The 24,178-nt window shown below is 37.3% G+C and overlaps 1 protein-coding gene across 1 annotated transcript; it reads right to left on the reverse strand.

The window, feature by feature from the left end:
• Positions 1-2,385: 2,385 nt before the first annotated feature.
• On the reverse strand, positions 2,386-23,499 carry Tmem207 (transmembrane protein 207). Its single transcript, XM_070029827.1, has 5 exons — positions 23,386-23,499; positions 21,474-21,511; positions 15,767-15,811; positions 14,159-14,301; positions 2,386-4,537 (listed from the first exon to the last, which is right to left on the reverse strand). The coding sequence occupies exons 1-5, from the start codon at positions 23,458-23,460 to the stop codon at positions 4,401-4,403; spliced, it is 438 nt and encodes a 145-aa protein (XP_069885928.1). The 5' UTR covers positions 23,461-23,499; the 3' UTR covers positions 2,386-4,400.
• Between the last annotated feature and the right edge of the window lie 679 nt (positions 23,500-24,178).

Consider the following 24,178-nt stretch of genomic DNA (forward strand, 5'->3'; position numbering starts at 1 on the left):
ATAACTTCAAAAGGAATAAAAAATGCATATTAAGTTGCAAAAAAGACGTAACCAGATGACAAAAAAAGCTCTTTAACATGGAAAGAAAAACAAATTAAAATAGTGCTGGGTAGGTGGCTCAGTAATAGAGTGCTTGCCTAGCATGCACGAGGCCCTAGGTTTGATTCCTCAGCACCACATAATCAGAAAAAAGCTGGAAGTGGCACTGTGGCTCAATTGGTAGAGCACTAGTCGTGAGCCGAAGAGCTGAGGGACAGTGCGCAGGCCCAGAGTTCAAGCCCCACAACCGACCAAAAAATAAAAATAAAAACAAAAAACAGTCCTATTAGAATTAAAATTTGAGACATAATTTAAATGAAATTTCTAAAGATTTATCAAAGAACTAAAATGCAGGCAAATAATTTGAGAAATTAAGCAACAGAAAATGACCACTTTTAAATTTCTTGTTGGAGTGCCATGATAATCAAAACTCACATCACTGTAATTATTTTTAATTTTAACCTTAATTTTCTGTGGACCATAAAGGGTACCTTCTGTTGAACTATCACGCATTTACTTGTTGGTCACTAATTTCCATGGCTGGTTGACACTATCAAAATCTGTTGCAGACATATCTTCTTTTAACACATATACTTTTTATTATGATCATCAGATAGTTAGTTGTTCAAGAGGGTTCAATTTAACATCTCCATTTCTGAGAAGCAACAATATCTCTTATGTATTAACATCATTGAGTATACTATGCAGGTATTTCTAGATTGCTTCAGCATAGAGTTGCTTTATTATTCTCATTTTTCTCCCGTTAAAGATGCTTAGCAAATTAAGAGAATTGAAATTCTAGTTCGTATGACAACTTGCTAGATACATCTCATTAATCTCTGCAGGCCCCACATCTCATAGAGAACTTTCATCTGTCTTCTTACCAATGGCACCATTCTTGTGAATTAAACGTTTTTATTTCTTTGTTGGAATCATAAAGAGTTTCTGAAGGGAGCAGACATGTTTATTCTGCTCTGTATAATTAGAAGTTAGAAACAGCACAGCCACAAAATTGTTATGAGAACAAAATCTGTTGTGTATATGAAAGCCTTATGTGTGTATCAGTCTAATACATAATAACACAATATTTTTACACACGTTTCTTCAGAAGTTAGTCACAGATAAATACAAGTGAGATTTTATTAATAGCACTTACCCAGCCAACCCCGGATTTCACACACACTCCATAGGTAAGGTCTCATCCCCATTAGATTTGCATCTGGTTACTTGGAATTTTTAGAATGAGGAAACATTACTTACAAAAATCTCTTTAAATATGTTTTAAGTATCAAAGCTCACTCAAGGTATGAATCATGGAATAAGATAATGATGTGTTCACTCCAGGATTTCCAATCCAGCAAGAATAAACAAATACAAATCTACAAATAGTACTGAGCCATGGCATGTAATTCAAGTGCTATGACTGTTGGGGAAAAAAAAAAGAATGGCTAAAATCCAGAGCACTGTTAACACCAAATGCTGGCAAGCATATGGAACGACAGGAACTCTTAGAGCTGAGGTGGACAGTCACTGGAGAAGACAGCCTGGGAGGTTCTGAAAACATCGTTATGCAACCCAACAACTCTGAGCTTGGCATTTGCTCTAAGGAGTTGAAAAAGTATGTCCACAAAAAAATACATACTTGGATCTACACAGAAGCTTTATTTATAATTGCCAAAACTTGGAAGTACCCAGATGCCCTGTAGATGTGAACTGATCAATGAATGCTGGTATATCCAGACAAAAGACTTTTAATTTTTCATTGTTGAATTAGAATACAATAATAATCTGAGGGGTTTCATTATGATCCATAGTAGATTCTGAACAAACTAACTCTCCATTACATTCCCATGCTTCCTCCCCTGTCTTTCAAACAATGTCATTTTATTTAATATTGAGAAGGAAAGAACTATTGAGCCAGAAAGAATGGAGGAAACTTTAATATATATGATAAAGTCAAAGAGGCCAAACCAAAAAAGGCTGCATACTGTATCATTCCAACTGTATGATATTCTGGAAAAAGCAAATAAAAATAAAAAATAAAGGAAAATCAGTGGATACCAGGAGTTAGTGTGTGTGGGGAGAGTAGAAAGTGATGGATGGGCAGAGCACTCAGAATTTTTAAAGCAGTAAACCTACTCTAGGTTATATTACAGTAGTGGGAGAAAGTCATTATAAATTTATAACTGTTAGCAATAAACTCCTTCCCATAACTTAACATTCTCCTTCCCTTTCTACAGGTTGGCTCACTCCCTTCCTAGGCAACACTAGGCCCATTTAGTAAAGGCAGTAAATAATCATCCTCCTACCCACCCCCCCCACCCCCCACCGCTGTTTACCTTGGGATGATACTTCTCTTGGGCAGCTATCACCATATAAGGCAGCAAAAGCCCTTTAGAATGACCTTCAGGTCTGGGCAGCTGCAGGACCCCTTATCTATTCCTTGGGCAGCAGCCATAAACCCTAGTCAGCCATGATGAAGCCGCTGGCCCACAGGTCCACACCAGGATCTCTACCTTTTAGCCCCTCTAGCCTCTCCTAGCCTCAGTAGGTTATATAGGTCATCTCAGACAAGAGCTGGTGCTTCTTCTCACTTCATTGTGAGAAGGGGTCTTGCCAGCCCCTTTGCCAGCACTAGAATCATAGCCCTGTGTTAATGATGGAATACATCAGGATGGAGGTGGATGTAAATGGACCAGTTTAGATGCCACTATATTACTCAGGCAAGAATTAGTGGTGAGTCTCTCATAGATAGATAGGGTAGTAAGAGACTTTTAGGGTCTAGATATCTTGTGATAAGATTTCCTTATGAAATTGTTGTAGGGATTAACACAAAGAGTAAAAGCAGTCCTTTAGCCTGAGCAACTGGAAGGTTGCAGTTAAAATTAACTGAGAGGGGTAAAACTTGGGCAAAACATGTTTTAAAAAAAGATTAGGAATTCAGTTTGGTCAAGTTAACTTTGAGGTATCTATCAATAACCAAGTCGCTATGCTAATATTTGCACAAATTTCTTAGAATTTTTTGTCTTTCTCCTTCGGATGGATCCTGCCACAATATAACACAAATGCATCTCTTCTATAGTGTCTTTAATAAGAACAATATCTAGTGCCAAATTTTCTTACCATAGTGTTGGAGTTATTGCCAAGCCTGAGATCCCATGAATTCATAGTCACACAAACAAAATAAAAACCTCCCCCTTTCTACATAGAGGTATTGCACATGTTCTCTGTCTTAGGGAATCTCCTATTTCTAGCTATACTTTCCTTCCTCCCTAAGACTCAGGGATAAAACTTCTTGAAGTAAAATTCGTAATATCCCTTTTATTTGTCCTTCTCCCTTCAACTTCAAACTTATTCCTCCTTTTTGTATTCTATCTGCTCCTTGTAACTCAAATATTCCCTTTCTGTTTCTAGAACTAGATATGTCTCCATCTCTTCTTGGGCCATTATTAAAGTATATGATTTTTATTGACTCACCACTACAAGAGAAGTCCAATTAATGTAGAAATACTGCTGGGAACCTTTGGCTCATGCCTGAAATTCTTGCTAGCTACTCAGGAAGCTGAGAACTGAGGATCACAGTTTGAAACCAGTCTGAGCAGAAAAATCCATGAGACTCTTATCTCCAACAAACCATTAAAAAGCTGTAAGTGGGTGTGTGTGGCTCAAGTAGTAGAGCCTTGAGAGGAAAAGCCAGGTCAGAGGGAAAAACACTGAGTTTGAACTCCAATATACCCCACAAAAATTATCTATTTGTGTGTCTGTCTGCCTGCCTACCTGCCTGCCTACCTGCCAGCCTACCTGACTACCTGCCTGCCTGCCTGCCTGCCTGTCTGTCTGTCTATTGGTAGGTAGGTAGATAGACACTGGGGCAGAAAAAATTGTGTAATATTGTGGAATACTTAATGGAAAATATTCATAACACTGTTTAGTTCCTATATGAGTACTAATGAAAAAGTATTAACTTGGTTGTATGGCTGAAAGTGTAGCATGGAAGTGATAGGTCAAGTCTACTAATTCATGATTCAGACACTGTCATTATAAAATGATTTTTCTGCATCCATTGTTTGGTTCCCTTGTCCTTTATATGGAAGTCATCGTTCTCCAGGAACCACTCAGCTAAAGATGATCTGGATTAAATGTGAATTATCAGACACTACTTTGAAAGAATTGTTGCTAAACTTTATTTTTAACTGTGTGTATGTATTTGTTTGTTTTTGTCTTTTCTTTTTGGTATGGGGGATCAAACCCTGGACATTGCACTTGTTAGTTAAGTACTTTGTCGCTGAGCTATATTCCAGCCTAACTTAGATATTTTTGAACTATAAATATTCTTAATACTCTCAGTTGATGATCCCCATCTATAGCTGGCTTGTTTTTGTAATTTCTTCATAGGGAGGTGGAGAATCCAATGTACCAAAACAGGGAACAGGGTACAGGTCATGGTTCTGAGTGTGAAGGTGAGCTCCAACAGTTGGCCTCACAGCTGCTTCTGTCCCTGGGGAAGAAAAGATGGAGAAAAGTAATCTTTCTAGTCCACATAAAACAGAAGTGTATGAACTGCCTGATGATAGTGGGCATTTCTTGGCTCACTGAAGCAACAGAAAATTACTTGTACCTAAGGTTTGCAATCATCTTGCTCTCTGCAGTGTTAGCCTAGTCATGATAGCAAGAAAATCTCTTACAATGAGCTCATTATACTAACCACTGGGGAGCATTCACAGTTGAACATCTGAAATTAGAGAAAATCCTCTCTCAGGGATCAAAAAAGCAGATTCCTCTGAACACTAATATAATTTTAGCTCATGTTCCCATCCTAAGAAATGCAAATCTCGCTAGAAACCTTAAAATGTTATTCAACATTAGTACTTTTATTTATGGTATGATCACAGATTACAACAAATGCAAATGGGTTTTCTTTTTACAGGGGGTGGGGAGGTGTTTGTTTTTTTTTTTTTTGTCTTGTGTTTTGCTGATACTGGGACCTGGATTCAGGACCTCAAGTTCTCATTTGGCTTTTTTACTCAAGTCTGGTGCTCTACCACTTGAGCTGTATCTCCGCTTCTGCCTTTTTGCTAATTAATTGGAGATGAGTCTTGTGGACTTTCTTTACTGGGCTGGCTTAGAACTACAATCCTCAGATCTTAGTCTCTTGACAAGCTAGGATTGCAGGCTTGAGTAACTAATTCCTGGGAAACAAATAATCTAAATATCTCCTTTTGATGAATACTAAGTATGTTAACATCAATGGTGAAAAGTTTCTATTTAAAATATGCCAAATAACTTTTAGAAGATACTCTGCAGAGTAAAATGCTACTTTGAAGTTAAGGTTTCTAATAAAACTATTTACAATAAAGCCATTCAATAAAAAACAAATGAACAACAACAAAAACAACAAAAACTAGCCTTCTCATTCCAAACTTGTCACCTTGAAAGACCTTGCATTTATTCCAATAGCCTTCCTTGCAAAACTACTTTAATGTCACACAAGCAATCAATACTAATATTTCCTAGCCCTCTTTTTTTATATACATTTTTCTACCCTGGTCTTTTCCTTAATATTTTTGATTACTTCTTCCACAAACAGTAGCAATAATCTTAAATTCACCTTTACAAGAGAAAGCCCTTGAACTAAATCTAGCCTTTGACTGCTTCTGTATGTTAAGTTTAATTGGAACACAAACATACTCAGTCATTTACATATTGAATGTGGCTGCTGTTGAACCACAGTGGCAGAGGTGAATAGTTCCTGATTCTCCAGAGACTATAAGGACTGCAGGCCTAAAATAGCCTCCTCTGCTTTTGGAGAGAAGAATTTGGCTGACATTCCTTAAAGGATTAAGATTTGTTAGTTCTGGAAGTGGCGCTGTAGCTCAATTGGTAGAGCACTCGCCTTGAGCTGAAGAGCTGAGGGATAGCACCCAGGCCCAGAGTTCAAGCCCCACGACCGACAAAAAAAAAAAAAAAAAGATTTGTTAGTTCTTCAAAAATTCCAAAGAACCTGCCACAATTACTAAAAATGTTCAGAATATTAGCTTTTAGGCATAGCTGTATCACTGGAATTCCATTTGCACATCACTCAAAATGGTTTATTTTGGAAAATGATAAGTTAGTACTTTGGGTTATTATAAATTGTGTTTGCCTTGCTTGTTGTTTTTCTGGTTCTCAGAGAAAATTGTGATCAAGTATTATTATAGTGTGTGAAGGATAAGTGCTGTATTTGGATGTAAACTTCACCTCTTGCTCCATTACTTTGCTTACCTTTGTTTTATCACATAGCATATATTTATCTCAGTTTTCTCTGATGCAACAAAAGGCTACGTAATAGTATTTTCCTCTGTAAGAGTAGTAAGAGAATGCAATGTTTAAGACCTATCACACAGTAAAGTTTCATTCTTCTTCTTCTTATATTATATGGGAATTCATTCTAGCGAAACAGAGAAACTACGTTTTGAGAGGTCAAATTGGGAGTCTTTATTAGAAAGCCAGTGACTGAGGTGGACTTCGGTCCCAGAGACCTGCAGTCCAGAAAGTAGTTTCCACAAAGCTTTTAAAGGCAAATACCACATGATGGGGTAGGGGATAGTCAAAGGGGAGTAAGGCAAACTATCTCAGGCCAAATAGCATGACATATCCTCTGCATCTGCAATTCAATGAATGGCCTCTAGGCTTTTCAGAGCTGGGTGAAAAGCCCCCACCACTCAGCAAGGTGAAGTTACTTAGACCCAGTATCCTTATTTCAATATAATTAATTAAGAATATGTGACTGATAGGCATGAATTTTTTCTTTTGTATTTATCCTATTTTAATGGTTAAATCATGATTAATTATTGTTGCTGTCATCATTATTAGATATAATAGAAATAATTACATACTATGGAGTAAAGCCTTTGGCAGATTTTAAGTTTAGGCACATTTCAAGGCTATGTCACTTGATTAAGCAGAGTTAACAGTGATAAAGTTCATTGCTTCATGTGAATTTTTTTTTCTGTCCGTTGTGGGGCTTGAACTCGGCCTGGGCACTGTCCCTCAGCTCTTCAGCTCAAGATGCGTGCTCTACCATTTGAACTACATCGCCATTTCTGGTTTTGTGGTAGTTTATTGGAGACAAGAGTCTCATGGACTTTCCTGCCTGGGGTGGCTTTGAACTGCCATCCTCAGACCTTAGCCCCCTGAGTAGCTAGGATTAAAGGTGTGAGCTACTGGCACCTGGCTGATTTTTTTTTTTCATTTTTGGTATGTTTGAGCCAGTCTTAGAGCATGAACTCAGCATCTGGAAGGTGTCCCTTAGCTTAAAAAATAATTTTTTTATTGTAAAAATTATGTACAGAGGTTACAGTTACTTAAGTCAGGTGGTGAGTAAATGTCTTTTTTTTTTGTCTGTTGTGGGGCCTGGTTGCTGTCCCTCAGCTCTTCAGCTCAAGGTTAGCTCTCTACCACTTGAGCCATAGCAGCTTCTGCTTTTGTGGTGCTGAGGAATCAATTCCAGGGTCTCATGCATGCAAGGCAAGCACTCTACCACTGGGCTACCTTCCCAGCCCCTACATTTCTTTTTAAATAGTCACCACTTTCCTCTTTTTCTCTTAGTTTTCTCCCTCCCAACCTCCTTTCCCCACAGTTGTATAGTTCAACATAGTATCTAGAGTGTGCCACTGCTGCATTAGTTCACCCTTTGTCCCACCATTTCTGTGCTTCCCCTCAACCTCCCCCAAACAATAAACTTACATACAAAAGGTTCAGAAATTTTAAAAAAGCAGCAACAAAATACAAAATACAAAAATAACAAAAAAATCCCTCTTGTTTCCATTTTTTTGGAGTTCATTTTATATGATCATATTCACATAGCTATTCAGTCTGTGTAATCCTCTCCGAAGAGTATTCTCCTTTGGTTTCACTGTGAATGTCTAGAGTCTGTCTCATTTATCATGTAAACACCATGGATGGTAAAAGACAAAAAATTATACTTGTCCCCCAGACTTGCTCAAGGTTAATTCCCTACCAGTTAAGCTACAGCTCCACTTTCAGCATTTTGGTGATTGAAGGCATCTAAGAATCTCACAGACTTTGTTGCTGGGCTGCTTCAAATGGTGAACCTCAGTTCTCTGCCTCCTGAGTAGCTAAGATTACAGGCATAAACCTGGCTTCCATGGTGAATTCTTTTTTATTATTATTTTATTATTTTATTTATTTATTTATTTTCTTTTTAATTTTTATTTATTTTTTATTGTGAAAATACTGCTCAGAGGGGTTACAATTATATGGGCAAGATAATGAGTACATTTCCATGGTGAATTCTTATATTGAACACTGGCTATTTTCCTGGTAAACTACTTTTGATATAGGCAATACAAAGTCAATAGTAATTCACCTAGCATTTTGCCTAGAAGTGGTTGATCCATTGGATTTACACACTTATTTTTTGTTGCAGTATCAATTTATTTCCAATGCCAATATTATCAGTATGATGCACCAGGTGATATAGTACCTTTACAATTGCTCTCTTTGGTAGAAAATTATATTATCTACTTCCTATAAATGTTGCTGATGCTTTTAGATCTATTATAAATACTATACTATATAACAAATCAAGGTGTTCAGAAAGCTTTTAGAAATTGAAAATACAACTATTTTCAATTTTTTCAAAGCCTGTTTACATGTCATTTTATTTGAATTGGGTTAGGGAAATCAGGCATTTTTTTTTTATCTTTTGAATGGTTAAGAGCTATAGCTAAGTATAGTCAAGAGAACTCAAATTAAAATGCTTGCCCAAATTGTGTGTTTTTTCCAGAGCTGTCAGCGAAGACATTATGCCAGTATACTTTCTACTGAGGTTATATAGCCAGAATTCAAGTTCCTCATGCTATTAAGAACAATTCCAGATGGCTTTTGCCTGTAATCCTCGTTTTGGAGGTGGAAATTAGAATTCCAGTTCTCAGCTACAGTAGAAAAGTCCAATTCACCACCAAAAAGCTAGAAGTGGAACCAGGGTTCAAGAAGTAGAGCATTAGTTCTTAGTAAAAAAGTAGAGCATTAGTTCTTAGGCACTGTCTCAGGGACAGTGCCTAGGCCCTAGGTTAAGGACTATTACACACACACACACACACACACACACACACACACACACTCCAAGAGATTTATCTTACTATGCTTTTACTAGGACCACTTTGTTCTCATCTCATTTTTCATACCCTCAGGTTTGTAGCCCTCTTGTTCCAGCCTTCCAAGTGCTAAGATCCCAGGCGTCTATCCCTTTACTTACCTGATTATATATTCCTTTATTATTTTTTTAAATCCTATCCTTTCTTACATATGGGAATGCTTAAATGGTAGGATGCTGTCACACCTTTGCTATCTACTAATCGTTGTTTTCTAGATAGGCCTACATTTCCTCATCAGTACTGTGTTAGGAATGATGATAAATGCCCCACAGACTTGTAGGGGAGAATAAAGATTGGAGATTTGAGGTATGATTCAATGTAAATGCTCAATAAATCTGGACCATGAATATTGTCATGTCCTTTCACAAATGTGTGTGCATGAATTCCTCCCTTTGTTTACCTAAAATAAGTTACAGGCTACTTACATATAATTATAACATGTAGGGGAAAGTTCTCTAAAGGAGCATAAAATGAGTCAGTTGTGGGAATTCTGGAGGGAGAAAGGAGCAGTGAATGAGGGCCCATTCTTCTTAGTCATCTCTCTTCAGTCCTCGGTTCCCCCCAAGCTCAGAGCCATCACATTTAATCACAGCCAGAAGATCAGTCTTTCTATATATGTTTTGCTAAAATGAGGTAAAAGGCAAATTATCTCTGCAATTGCAGACAAAATGGGATCAGGGAGCTTCGGTCATTGAAAAGCAGCATTGTCAGGGATGTTGGCCCAGAGAAGCTAAGCCAAGATGAGTGTCCCTGGGAGAGTGTTTGTGGGCTTCACCTTGCTCTCTGCTCAGGAAAGGTAGGCACTTTTGCAGGGATTCAGGGCCCCAGCTTTCATCCACAAAGCACATGAAAGAACTCCCACAGATTTTAGAGTCATTCGGTATTTTTTTTTTTACTGAAGTACTGACAAACTACAGTGAGGTCTTTCTGCTGTGCTCTTTCTACTGAACATTAAATTGTCTACTTCCAACCTTGCTTGTCTTTTCATTCACCTCCCATACCAAACCCCAGGTATCTTATTTAGTTAGTTACTTATCTACTTACTTACTTAATTAGTGCCTGGGTGCACTCCCTCAGCTTTTTTTTTTTCTTTTTTCTCAAGGCTAGTACTCTACCAGTTGGGCTAGTGCTCTAGCACTTCTGGCTTTGGGTCGGTTAGTTGGAGGTCAGACTCTTATGAACATTCCTGCCAGGGCTAGCTTTGAATCACAATCTTCTGATCATGGCTTTCTGAGTTTCTAGGAATACAGGTATGATCCGCTGGTGCCCAACATAAATCTGTGGCTTTTGATTATTTATTATTTAGAAGAGATTCCAAAATTCTTATTTAAATAGATGAAGTATTTGGAAGAAAACAACAACAACAATGAAATGAGAAATCATTTTACTCCTAATACAGGCTCTGGACAAAACACCTGAATAATTCCATAATTATTCCTGTCTGATGATTGAAGAGATCAGGAAGAAGTCAGAAGCTATTCTATGCATTGTTCCACTCAGGTAGACATAGGACATTGAGTGGACTTTCCATAGGTTATAGCAAGGATGATCATGGGGATTGTATTGTATATAGAGGATAAGTGGTACTTGTATAGGGGATGGGTACTAAGGACAGGGGGACTAAGAGGAGATTCTGGAGCATGGTATAGAAAGAACATGTAGACTTGACCCAGAAAAAATCAAGAGAGAGAGGTGGGAGGTAAGCTTAGAGATCCTAGAAAATAAATGCCATTTCAATTCTAGTTCTTAAAATATCTCCATCTTTAAAGTGTAATATTGTGTAATATTCTTCTCTCCTTGCTCCTTATCTTCCCTTGTTCTCTTGCAATCTCAACTTCCTTGTGACCTTCATTTTTGTTTCTCTCTCTACCTATGCCTCTTCCCCCTTAATCCCTATGGAAGGTGTGTCAGAGTCATCTAGGGCTGCTGTAACAAAGTTTCAAAGACTAGGTGGCTGGCTATAGCAATAGAACTTTATTTTCCCCAAATTCTGGGTCTAGATTTCCAAGATCAATTATCAGCAGAGTTGGTTTCTTCTGAGACCTATGTCCTTGCCTTGTAGATGATGACCTTTCACCTTGCATCTTTCCCTGTCTTTCCTCTGTGGCTATGTGCTGATCTTATCGAGATGCCAGTCATACTGGGTTACCTTCCATTCTAATTACCTAATTTTTACTTAGTTCACTTTCCAAGGTTCCTATCTTCAAATATTGTCATCTTCTGAAGTACTGGGCTTTAGGACTTGAGTATATAAATTCAGTGGGCTACACAACTCACCCCATAGCAGCACCAATAGAAGGACATTCATGGAAATAAAGAGTTCTCTCATAACATATTTACACCTAGGTAATAACTGAGCGAAATAAGTGCCAGAGTCTCTTCTACTGAAAACAATAGCTAAACAGGGAAACTCCATCATTCAAACATGTAAAGGCTATGAAGAGAACACAATCCAGTTGTCTGAACACTGAATCATCAAAACACTGAGAAAATTGGCAGCAAAATCACTAGGTGCTGGTGGCTCATACCTATAATCTTAGCTACTCAGGAAGCTGATACCTGAGGATCGTGGCTTCAAGCCAGCTGGGGGAGGAAAGTCTGTGAGGCTCTGCTATTAATGTCCAGAAAACCAAAAGTGGCCTGTGGCTCAAGTGGTAGAGTGGTAACTTTAAGCAAAAGGAGCCCAGGGACAGCACCCAGGTGCAGAGTTCAAGCCCCAGGACTGGAAAAAATAATGGCAATCATTAGTCCAGAAGAGGCTATTGGATAAGGGATATTTGGCTCAGATCTGAAAAACCTTTTATAGACCTGAATTCCCATCAGACATTAAGATAGTCTGAGCTGGCAACATCTCCCTTAAGCACCTTTTATGAGGATACCAAGCCAAGTAGTTAACTTTTTTTCATTAGTATTTTTAATCAAGATAATTGGAAACATTAGCCATGTAATATTGGCATGAATTGCTACTTAGGTAAACCACCTATTTTATATATTTTAGCATTAGTAAAGTTCACTCAACTCTACCCTTGACAATTCAGTTGAAGATTTCATTTTGGCTCTCTTTATTTAAGGGCAATTTCTATATGGTTCTCTGAGTCAAATCTCTGAGCTGTAGGTCAGAGGAACACAACTATTTCAACTGATTATTTAACACATAGTGATATTAAAGTGAAATAACTTTTGAGGAAATAAAAGTCTGGGAGGACCCTCAGGTGAATGCATCAAATTTAATGTCTCCATTAAAATATTTGAAATGACCTATTACCTATATTCTGCATGCTTGGAGAATGTCTTGACTTCCCTTTTGTATGCAAGAGAAGGCAAAGACTAGGGATGAAGTCCTACCTCATATTCTCATATATCACGAGTGCCATTGAAGTGATTTCTCATTTTTCTCTCCCTCTTCTAAATAGGAAAACTCAACAATAGATCCCCCAAATTCAGTATTTCCATGTACCACACACACACACACACACACACACACACACACACACACACACACATACATACAAACACATACAAAATATACATATTCCTCAGTAGCTGGACTCTACCTGAGAAGCAGCAAATTTTTTGTGAATATTGATCTTTTGACCTTTACCTGCCTCTACCCACAATAGGATCCAGGAATGGTCCTCTATCTTCCCTCTGAAGAGGGACTTTTTGTTATAGAAACATTAGGGAGAATGTGAATGCATAAAGGAGAATCTAGTCATGACTGTGAATCCAGTGTGGGTTCATATTTCAGATTACTCTAAATATTGCCCATGGAGTTTGATTCCTGAGACAGAGTTTGGGAGAATTTAAGGATCACAGATAATAACATTTTCTAAATTATTTTTTTTAACTTTGGTTTTGGATAATGGAAACAGGAATTTCAAGTACTCTGGGGTAACATTTGCTCTAAGGCTATGTGAATTGTTTGTTACTGACTTAAATGCATATTGTGCATCCTTTTTACAGGATAGTGAAGTAGGTCAGTGGTTGGATAGCCTACATGGCCAGAGAAGAAGATGAATAGCAAGGAATAACTACTTCAGTGGCCTCCAAGTAAGATGGTAATAGAAGGTAACATTGTAAGAGTCTACATATTTCTTAATAAAAATCAAACTCAGAGGCTATACCTGGGACTGGGAAGAAAGGGAAGAATGAGGAGGGAAACAAAGACTAGAGCCCAGTTCCTGTTATTAAGGAAATACATATGGTCATATTTGTTCAGAATAGGAGAGTGTACTTTATGTTCAAGAAGGAGCTGTTTTGTTCATGAATTCACAACCTAATTTTTTATTACATCCTTACCTATATATCTGTAAAGTTAACTTACGTAGAAAAAATGTGTGTGTGTGTGTGTGTGTGTGTGTGTGTTTGTATGTATGTGTGCTTATCAGAAGAGTGCAGTAATAGATAACATCTTCCATGGGAAATAATTACCAATTTCTAAGTTTATAGTTAAGAAACAGAGGTAGTATGGAAAAAGTCTGAATCTACTTCCTGAAACTTGAGAGGTATAAAATAAATGATGTGGATATAGATTTTTAAAGAAAACAATGTCTTCCTAAGTATGTTCTTGTTTTCAAAGAGTGTAGGATAATATATAGAAGGTGATTTAATGTCCAACACTCATTGCTATGATATACAGATTATTGAAATAATATTAAAGGTGTCCCCTTTTAGTTTACATTCATCACTCTTCAGGCTGGTGCACCCTGTAGGAAATACACAAAGGCTAGACAAATCCATTCATCACTGTGGCACATAAACTGCTTTAGAAATTATTACAACAAAGCTGGGATTTATTTCAGCTGGGGTCTCCTTTCTTATAATGTGTTCCCGTGTAAACCCTCCCCTCAAATTCGTGCTTTAGTGACTCTCATAAGTTGCGAATTGTTCATAGTTCACCAATGTGCTTGACAGAGGATAGTTTTTCCAGATTTCTAAGAGGAATCCATAAAACACCTTACCATAAATGGTGTCCAAATCTCCAACAGCGAAAACTGCCCTGGTGCGTCTCCGGGAGTGAATGGTAGGTCCCTTCAGCCAGCACTGGAAACAAAAAAGGACCACCCCACAGAGAAGAGCCACCAAGAAAATCAGCAGTAGAAACCTGACATCAAAAATAGCAGGTGGGAAATGAAGTAGGGCATGTGCCAAGTTAAGAGTTCATAGTACTACCTTGAAAGTGGACAAGAAAGGTTCTGCTAGATCAGGGCAAGCAAACTGGGATGATTAACTCCCATCACCATACATTGCTACTGTACTTGGAGTATTGCTGGTCCTCAGAGAAGGATGGCATTGTCAAGTGGTGATAATCATTTGTTTCTTCAAATGTTGAAGGTCATTCCCAAAGTTAATTTCTTTCCTTCCTTCCTTCCTTCCTTCCTTCCTTCCTTCCTTCCTTCCTTCCTTCTTTCCTTCCTTCCTTCCATCTTTCCTTCTTCTTTTCCTTCCTTCTTTTTGCTTCCTTTTTTTATTCTTCCTCTTTACTTTCAAGTTTATATCCATTAGTTCAACTTGTGTTTCAGCAATATATAGATGTGCATATATATTGTTGGTGTGGGGCTTGAACTCAGGTCCTTGGTGCTGTCCCTGAGCTCTTTTGCTCAAGGCTAACATTCTACCACTTGAGCCACAACTCCATTTTAAGGTTTTGAGTGGTTAATTGGAATTGAGGCTGGGAATGTGTCTTAGTGGTAGAGTGCTTGCCTAGCATGCACGAAGCCCTGGGTTTGATTCATGAGTACCACATACACAGAAAAATCCGGAACTGGTGCTGTGGCTCAAGTGGTAGAATGATAGCCTTGAGCAAAAAAAGTTCAGGGGCAATGCCCAAGCCCTGAGTTCAAGCCTCAGGACTGGCAAAGAGAGAGATCTTTGCCTCCAGAGAGAGAGAGAGAGAGAGACAGAGACAGAGACAGAGACAGAGACAGAGACAGAGAGACAGAGAGAGACAGAGACAGAGACAGAGAGACAGAGAGAGACAGAGAGACAGAGAGAGACAGAAGAGAGACACAGACAGAGAGAGAGAGCAAGAGAGAGAGAGAATCTTAGCTTGCTGAGTAGCTAGGATTATAGATGTGAGCCACTGGTATCCTGGATAAGTTTACATATTTTAGATGTTAGGACAATGATTTTCAAAGGTAGATAAGATAGGTGTCTGCCTTTGATAGTTAACTATAAATTGATAGGACTGTTAAACACAAAAATCAGGATTTAGAAAGTCATAAAAAAAACTTTCTGGACTCTGTCATAGAAGAAGTAGCTACTTGTTCTGAACAGCTTTTATAGCGGAACTATATCACAGGAGGAATCATTTAGAAACATTTTAAAGAGTCAATTATTACCAATCTCCAACTCTGGAGTAAACTCTTACTTTCAAAAACAGTTGGTTCCCTGCCACAGAAAGTGTTTAAGCAAACACTGGCCAACACTCTCTAGCTTGAAAGGGATATTCTACAGATATTGATTTACATCACCAGTAAAATTTTCTTATGCTATGTGTAGTCTCAAATTATTTTGGAAAATAAGCATACATTGAATTGTTTCATAAAAGGAATCAAGTATATTCTTACCAGATGTACCACATATTAGGATGCTCATCGTTGTAATTTATACACCTGATGATATAGAAAGAGCAGTAAGTAGTAGAACTCTATCTGGCTAAAACTTATCTCTCTGGGAATATAAAATTTCTACTCATCACATCCGTCCCCTCAGAATAACCACCTACTAATCCTCCCCACCCCCCACCTACATTTACCTTTATAGATATAAGTTTGAATCTAGTAGGTAGATAGGCAGATAGATCTACAGTAGTAGATTAGATTCTAAAGTTAAAAATGTTGTTATATAAGATGTGAACAACAGAACAACGTTTTAGAACAGCATGTCATAAGTGTTAGGCAGATAATCATACTCCCATTCTCTTTATTTAGGTAGCTAGGGTTCTTTGCAATAAAAAATTTCCATGAAATGCTTAGAAACCTCATTAACATTTAGTATCTTGGTAGAGAATAAAAGAATTGAACAGTTTGTTGCTTTCTGGTTAAATAATTTGTAAGATGTTAGGTGTGGGGGGGGGGTGAGAGAGTTATATATCCCAATTACCAGAGAACTGGAAATTTGTCTCTTTGGTCCAAAAGATTGAATATTTGTGACTAGACATTCACAACTCTGTCACTACTGAAGTAAATTTATAAAGAGCATATAAAAAGTTGATAATGGGTTTAACTAGTCAGTTAATAGAGATGTGCATGTTGTGCACTTAAGAGTTGTTCTGCACTGAATGGACATCTGCAGGTCGATTTCTCTCAAATCTCAGCATCTGCCCACCATTACTGCACCCCGAAGTTGAACAATGAATGCCTGTTCATCACAGCCTTGGAGACAGAGCTATGCTCAATCATGCCTTCCTCAGCCATTGTTCAAATAACACTTGGTGCTTTTTAGCTTGAAAGCATTCGTAGATATCAGTTAGTGTATTGCTCCAAGCATCTTCTCTGGAAGTGTCACATCTATCATTATCCTAGTTAGAAGAGAGTTTTTAACATATGTGAAGTGTCAATCTATTTTTTTTTCCCCAAACACTGAAGAGACAAGCCATTCACCCAGGCCAGAAGATTTTCTTCTTTTGTTTTTTACATTTGAATTTTGAGTCCCTAAAAAGATTAGCAATGTTCTTAATTCAAAGTGGCTAAGGAAAAAGAAGACAACCCAAACATAGCTTTAAAAATCATCTTAACACAGGCTACTCACACTAGGAGAGTTTATTTTTGTTTTTAACTAAATTATGTAACATATTCTTTGAGATCAATCATACTATATGACCCAGGCTGGCCTCGAACTCATGATCTTCCTGCCTTAATCTCTACTGTGATGAATTTATGAGCCCTAGCAATAAAGGCTCTAAAAAATTAATGGCATAACATTATAAGGGAATATTATCTACCTATCAAAAGGAAAATACATTTATGCTTATAATTAGAATTCCTGGTTAAAAAAAACACAATCTAAAGAGCTCATTCTTACATTTTTACACAAATCCAATAATTTAACCCCCCAAACCTATTAATTAATATGAATATACAATTAAATACAAATGCTTATTTCTCTTGGAGATAGACGTAGGAGTAATTTTCCCTTTTAATATTTTTGTATTATAACTTTTTAGTACATATATATATATATATATATATATTACTTTCTTTTTTTTTCAGAGCTGAGCACTGAAGTCAAGGTATTGCACTTTTTAGGCAAGTACTATTCCACTGAACTAAATCTCCAACCCTTATACATCACTTTTGTAGTACAGGAATCCACACACAGTTCTTAAATTAAAAAAAAAATCTTAAAAACCCACAGTCTATTAGTTATAGATGCATATAGGGAATATGTTTTGGATCCTGGCCGCAATAAATTTTTGGTTTTGAATCTTGACATGGAAGGCTAAGGCTGTCCATTATTTCATCTCCTTCAATATATAAATCTCTGTTTATTTATTTTTACATATTAAGGAGGTCCATATAACAATATAAATTTCAAGTTCTCAGTAAACTCATTTTTGTTTCCTAAGATTTGAGCCACTCAACATTGTTTTCAGTGTTAAGTTACCCAAGCTAACTTATTTTACTTCTCTGAGCCCTGTGCACCCTCTGGTGGAGGATCTGATAAGGAAGAAAATGGCCAGGATGCTGTTAGCAAGGGAAATGGAATGTTATTGTGCAAAGTCAGAATTTCTGGCATCTTGGGATCATTTGTTCCACTCTGAGGATTTTACACCCTGGACAACTGAGATCCAGAATGAGGAAAGTCAGTGGCGTAGTGACTAGCTGACCAATGAACGGAAACTAGCAAAAGGGACTTATCACTTTACCTGCATTCTTCTCCACCCTGATTTCCTTTTCTTTGTCAATTCATTCTCAGAAGTAACTTTTGAGTTCTCTTTAAAAAAATAAAAACAAAAAAGCAAACAAAAGAAAAACCTTAATAAAAAATGCCTGGATCCAGACGCTGTGGCTCACTCCTAAAAACATCCCAGCTATATAAAACATGCAGGTTGGAAGATCATGGTTGGGCTGGCATGGGCAAAAATGGTCAATCCTATCTGAAAAGTACTTAACCTAAAGCATGAAGGATGTGGTGTGTGTGTGTGTGTGTGTGTGTGTGTGTGTGTGTGTGTGTGTGTGTGTGTGTGTGTGTGTGTGTGTGTGAGAGAGAGAGAGAGAGAGAGAGAGAGAAATGATGTGTGTGTGTGTGTGTGTGTGTGTGTGTGTGTGTGTGTGTGTGTGTGTGTGTGTGTGTGTGTGTGTATGTTTGGGTGAAATGATAGAGTTCTTTCCCCTGACTTCAAACTCTAGAGCACTTGGCTCTGATTTCAAACGCCAGTATCACATAAAAAATTACATAAACTATAACAGTATTTTAATTACTCAAACTCTAAATCCAAGATTTGCATAAAATGGTTTTAAAATGAACTTATTAAAGGATTAATCATGATAGGTTGTTGATATAATAAAGAAAAAGAGAAAGGAAAACAGGTATCAAGAAGAAGTGACATTAGCCTTTCAATAATCAGCACTCTTTAGAAGTAGATGCTGAAGGAGAAAATTTCTTTCTCTCCCAGAAAACTAGAGCCTTCCCTTGTTCCAATGCTCCTGCTTTGCATGGATGTTTAGAGCATTTGATCTTTATTTTCATTCTTGGTGCAGAGAATCTATGGATCTAAATATTAAAAGTTCATTATTATTATTACCATTGCCAGTCCTGGGGCTTGAACTCAGGTCCTGGGCACTGTCCTTGAGCTTCTTTTACTACAAGGCTAGCACTCTACAACTTGAGCCACAGCACCACTTCTGGCTTTTTCTGTGTATTTGGTACTGAGGAATTGAACCCAGGTCTTCATGCACACCAGGCAAGCACCGTACCACTAAGCTACCTTCCAGCCCAAAAGTTCATTAATTTTTATAACACCACAAAGAAAACTGCTGAGCTGTTCCATTGTACTCACTCAAGTAGGGCTAAAGTCTTGTAATCTTCCTCTCCTGATTCAGAAAACACCATCAAAGAAATGCTAAGTACCCAGAAACACTTCTAGTCGAAGTGTATAAATTCATGTGAAATTGTACTTTCAAACTTACAACACTTAGAAGTAGGGCTGGAGTATTGTAATCCTCCTCTTCTGATTCAGAAAACACAATCAAAGAAATGCTAAGTACCCTGCCTTAAAGGAAGTGGCCAGTGTAACCACAGCCAAACACAAATGGCTCTCACTATGGACTCATGTCACTGACTACCAGCAGTGTAATCCGAAGCACTACACACAGCCCCAGCTTCCTATTACTGCCCTGTCTGTACTGCGAAATGCTTTGAGGAAATACTGGAAATAAAAGTCAAACATTTGAAGTGAAACCCTGGAGAGCAGCTGAAAAAAGAGAAAAAAGACAGACTAAGATCAGTTTGTTAATTATGAAAGATGTAAAACCCACATGTAAAATTATAACTGGATTTCATACCTAGCTTAAGCTTTCCAACTACGGAAGCTGATAAAGAGAACTCTGTTGACAATAGTAACAACCTTCTCATCGTCCTTTTAGAATAACCGGAATAACAGATTCCATGACCTTGCTCCTTTGATACAATTCCTCAACATAGGCCAATATGTAATTCCCACCACAAATCTTTGAGGAAAGTATAACTATCAGATTATCTCATCCAAATATTGGTGGAAAATTTCATACATAGTATTTAGAAAAGTATTCCTCCAATATATAATGAATTAAAAGTTAGATATACAATAACTTTAAAATTCGAGCTACAATAAAATTCTAGGTTCAGAATCAGTCCTAGGACCAAATCTAAGCTCTCTCTCTTATGTTATGTTTTCCTAATCTTATTTATTTCTTTATTTCTTTTATTTACTCTGTAGCCCAGGCTAGTCTTCCAGTCACAGTACCCCTGCCTCAGTCTCTTGCCTTCTCTGTTTTTCTTTCCTACTAATTTAGCCTTTTATTTGAGGCAGTTTCTGGTTTTCACTCAAAAGGAAAATTATGATAAATATAACAAATACTTTGATGCAAAATTATGTGGTCATAAAAAGGTCATAGCTAAGTACCAGTTACAGTCCTGCTATTAATTTACCACCTCTCTTTGGCTCTCAGTTGCTTCACTTGAAAAGGAGACCAGTAACCTTAGCATAAAATGTCCCCTATTACCATATGTCATGTTAATTAGAGAGTTAGACTCGACATTTAAGATCCTTTCCAATTATGGATTTTTAAAAATTCTATTATTCTGGGTCAAAGGCAGAAAATGAAGAGGCAAGATGAGAACAACCATGATATCATGTCCAGAGTCAGCTAAGCAGCAAATAATCAAAACCTGTGTTGTGTCAGGAGCAGCAGAAAGCAGAATGGAAAAGATCCAAAATTATTGCATTCAAATAGATATGAAGAGCCACGCAAAAGCTGAAGAGAGGCACACACTAAATTAAGCAGCAAGAGAAATAGGTGAATAATCCCAGGACCAAAAATATCACCCACTTGGCCTTGTCTCTTGCTCTAGAGCCCATGCCCATAGACCCTGGCTTTGAGGGTAATGAGAAATGTTCATTGAAAACAGCTGGCTGGCAGACGCTGTAGCCATCAGAACACAGTACTTGGCAGAAGTGCTTTTCTGACACTTGCCCTAAGTCACAGTGCATTACGGTTACCATTAATCATCATCAGCATTATTAATGACATCTTCTCCCTGTGTCAAAAATAGAACTTGGAGAACCAATAAGTCTACAGCACCAAAAAAAAAAAGGTGAGAAAAGTGAGCCAATTACTCACATAATGCACACCAGGATCCCTTTGAAGTGTATATATGACAGTGTAGAATTTAGGGTGCTTTGTTGTTCTCAAAACTGAACTAATCCAGAAAACTGGCATCCTGTGATAGCCCCGACTTATCAGAGTAGGTGCAGCTGTGGAGCAACAACATGGCTCTTTCAGGAACTAAAGGGCCTTTGAAGCCTCAAGAGAAGGGAACTCAGTGGGCAAAAGTACCTACAGATCAACTGGGCCATTATTCAACAAAGCTGCCCACAACAAATGTTTTATGTTTCCTGTTTTCAGAAGAATTGACCCATCTGCAATTTATGAACTATTTACTTAACATTTTGAAATTACATGATTAGAATGATTATTTAAAAATTCTTTGGGGGCTTTTCAAATGAACCTTTTAATTCAATTTTTTCCCCAATGCTAAATAAAAATAGAGAATTTCTTGTTACTTACTTACATTTCATTTTCTTCACACAGTAGATCTGAGAGCACCAACTGAAACACATGTTTAGAACAATAAAATCCAAACATCTCATCAATCTAATCCTTTAATACAAGCAGCGCCTAGAGACAATGTGGGTTTATGTCATTAGTTTCTTTCTTTCTTTTTTAATTAAAAACTCTGCAGCATAGTTTGTTGGTGCTGCATTTGGGTTTTAATTGAAAAAAAAATTCTCTGGGTAGAATCTTAAACTTAGCAGTGACAGAGGATGTAAAATGTGAACCAGATTCCTATCTTACATAATATTATGGATGGATTTGAAAACTTTGCTATAAGAACTTTTGTACACCTTGAATTATTTTTGCTTTCTTTCCACATTTTTGTTAGACAAAGGATGTTCATCATCATCATCATCATCATCATCATCATCATCATCATCATTATCATCATCATCACTATTATTATTGCTGTTGCTCTTGTGTTTCAATACTGGCATTAGCTTCTAGTTCCTGCCCTTTATTTTCTGGATTTTCTTGCTTGGCTTGGTGCTGTACCACTTGAGCTACACTTCCACATCTGGCTTTTTAGTTGGTAATTGGAAATAAGAGTCTCACATAGAATTTTCTCTCCTGGCTGTTTCTGAACCCCACTCTTCACATATCAGTGATCCTAAGTAGCTAGGAATAGAGGCATAAGCCACCATTGCCTAGACTACTTGTATTATTTTTATGTAAAGGAATCAAGTTCCCAGCAAGCAGAAGTCAAACCTATTAGTTTGAATGGGTGTTAAATACATGCATGAAAAGGTGACTTAAACTTGTTGTAATGTCAAGGTCCTTTTAAGATCATATGGAATTCCTGTTGGGATTTAAAAACCTTCTCTTTATCAAAGAAGAGGGAAAGTAATAACCTTCAAGAGATCTGAACTGCAATTATCTGTTTTCTATGCTGAGCCCTTATAGATGACATCTCAGAGCCACAGTCACAGGAAAGAAAGTACTTTATTTCCTAAAACGATCACCTGTCATCATAAGGACAAGTAAGAAGCAATAAAAACTTTAAAAGGATAGACTTGGGAATTTTGTAAGAGGTAGGTGTTTCTACCCACTTAATATCAAATGTGTCTTCTTCTGTACCTTGTATTTATTCCACCAAGTTTATCTAGGCAAAAGAGATTTGTGGAGATGTAGATGAGCTATGAATTGGCCATCAGAGAACATGGTAATGAACAATTTATAAGCACAGAAAATGAGTTGCATTCTCTTTTGCTAGAATGTGGCAAATAGATTTGCATACTAACAGAGAAGAAAATGAACATTCAAATTTTGTCCATAAAGAAACTTTATTTATGAGTAGATGCAATCATTAGGGGCTTAGCTTAAAGGATAAACAAATAAAGCCAGAATTACACTTCCAAGTCACTTCCTTGTCTTCTGGTATTTTGTACTCTAGCAAGAATTACATGGTCTTTTGTTATACTGCATTACTACCAATGAATTACCTGTTAAGATTCCAGGCTATTATGAAATAGTGAGAGAAGTCTTACTATGTTATTGATGGAAATCTTTCAGGTCCATGGTATTCAACAGAGATGCAGGTATGGGTCCAAAAGGGGTATTTAAAGCAGAGAAAGCAATTAATGTTAAAATGGCTCTGATCTATCTATATCCGTCAGCATTGAAAAACAGTCAAGAATCAAATATGGTTGCAGACCAACAGTTAACATTTTTACATTAACCCAGCCATGGCATCTTGCTCCATAGCATTTTTATTTAAAATAATCATAATAAAACAAAGTAAAGTAATGGTTAAATGTATATTACATTATTTCTACAGTAACAAAATGAAATTAAGAAATTTACCATATCCATGGTAAGTCAAGAATTCATAGAATCTCAGGAAATCTTGCAGAAGAAAAGATGATTACCTGGAATAGTGGGGTGCACAAGGTTCCCATTGCTGAGATCACAGAAGTGACACTGAAGCATCTGGTTCTTGACATACCTTCAGGATAATCTGCTCAGAGACAGTGGTTGGTTGACTCAGATTATTTCCTGTTCTCTGCACTTGTTAGCTGCTCTAGGTTATGTTTCCTACATAGCTGGCAAGAATGATGGCTCCTCGTGACTAATGAAGTTGTGTGCTAGGAGATGGAATGTTGAATGCATGCTCACAGGTGCTAAGAGTTCAGGGAATTTAAGTTTAAGGTCAGAACCTTGGAAGTGTTTGTCAAGGCCCTTAAACACCACTATGGAAGCTAGCTGTCTGCTTCAAATGCTGTCAACATTCCAATGTATTACAGGGAATTTGTAGAGATTTTAAAAATAGAATCTTATATTTGGAACAGTTATTTGGTTTTTCTACCCATTTTTAGATCCTCTTTTCTATTCTCATTCACATCATTCAGTCTCTGGCTGGGGCTTACAAAAAATCAGACTGGCAAATTCAGAATATGACAACATCCTGAGGAGGGATAGATATGGAGAGACATTCTTCCAAATACAATTGAGAATATTACACAGCTTATTTGGGAGGTAGTTAGGTCTACTAAACTAAAGAACAAATACATCATTTGTCTCAGAATTCATCTCCTAAAAATGCATACAACAGATACCTAGATGTGATACAAATGATCAGTAATTACGATGTTTACTGTGAAAGACACAGTTCTTAGGTTTATTAAGCAGAATAGTAGGAAGCTATGATGGCTAACCTCAGCA

This window comes from Dipodomys merriami, unplaced genomic scaffold, assembly GCF_024711535.1.
Source record: "Dipodomys merriami isolate MVZ:Mamm:240054 unplaced genomic scaffold, mDipMer1.0.p SCAF_2, whole genome shotgun sequence".
NCBI classification, from domain to species: Eukaryota; Metazoa; Chordata; class Mammalia; order Rodentia; family Heteromyidae; genus Dipodomys; species Dipodomys merriami.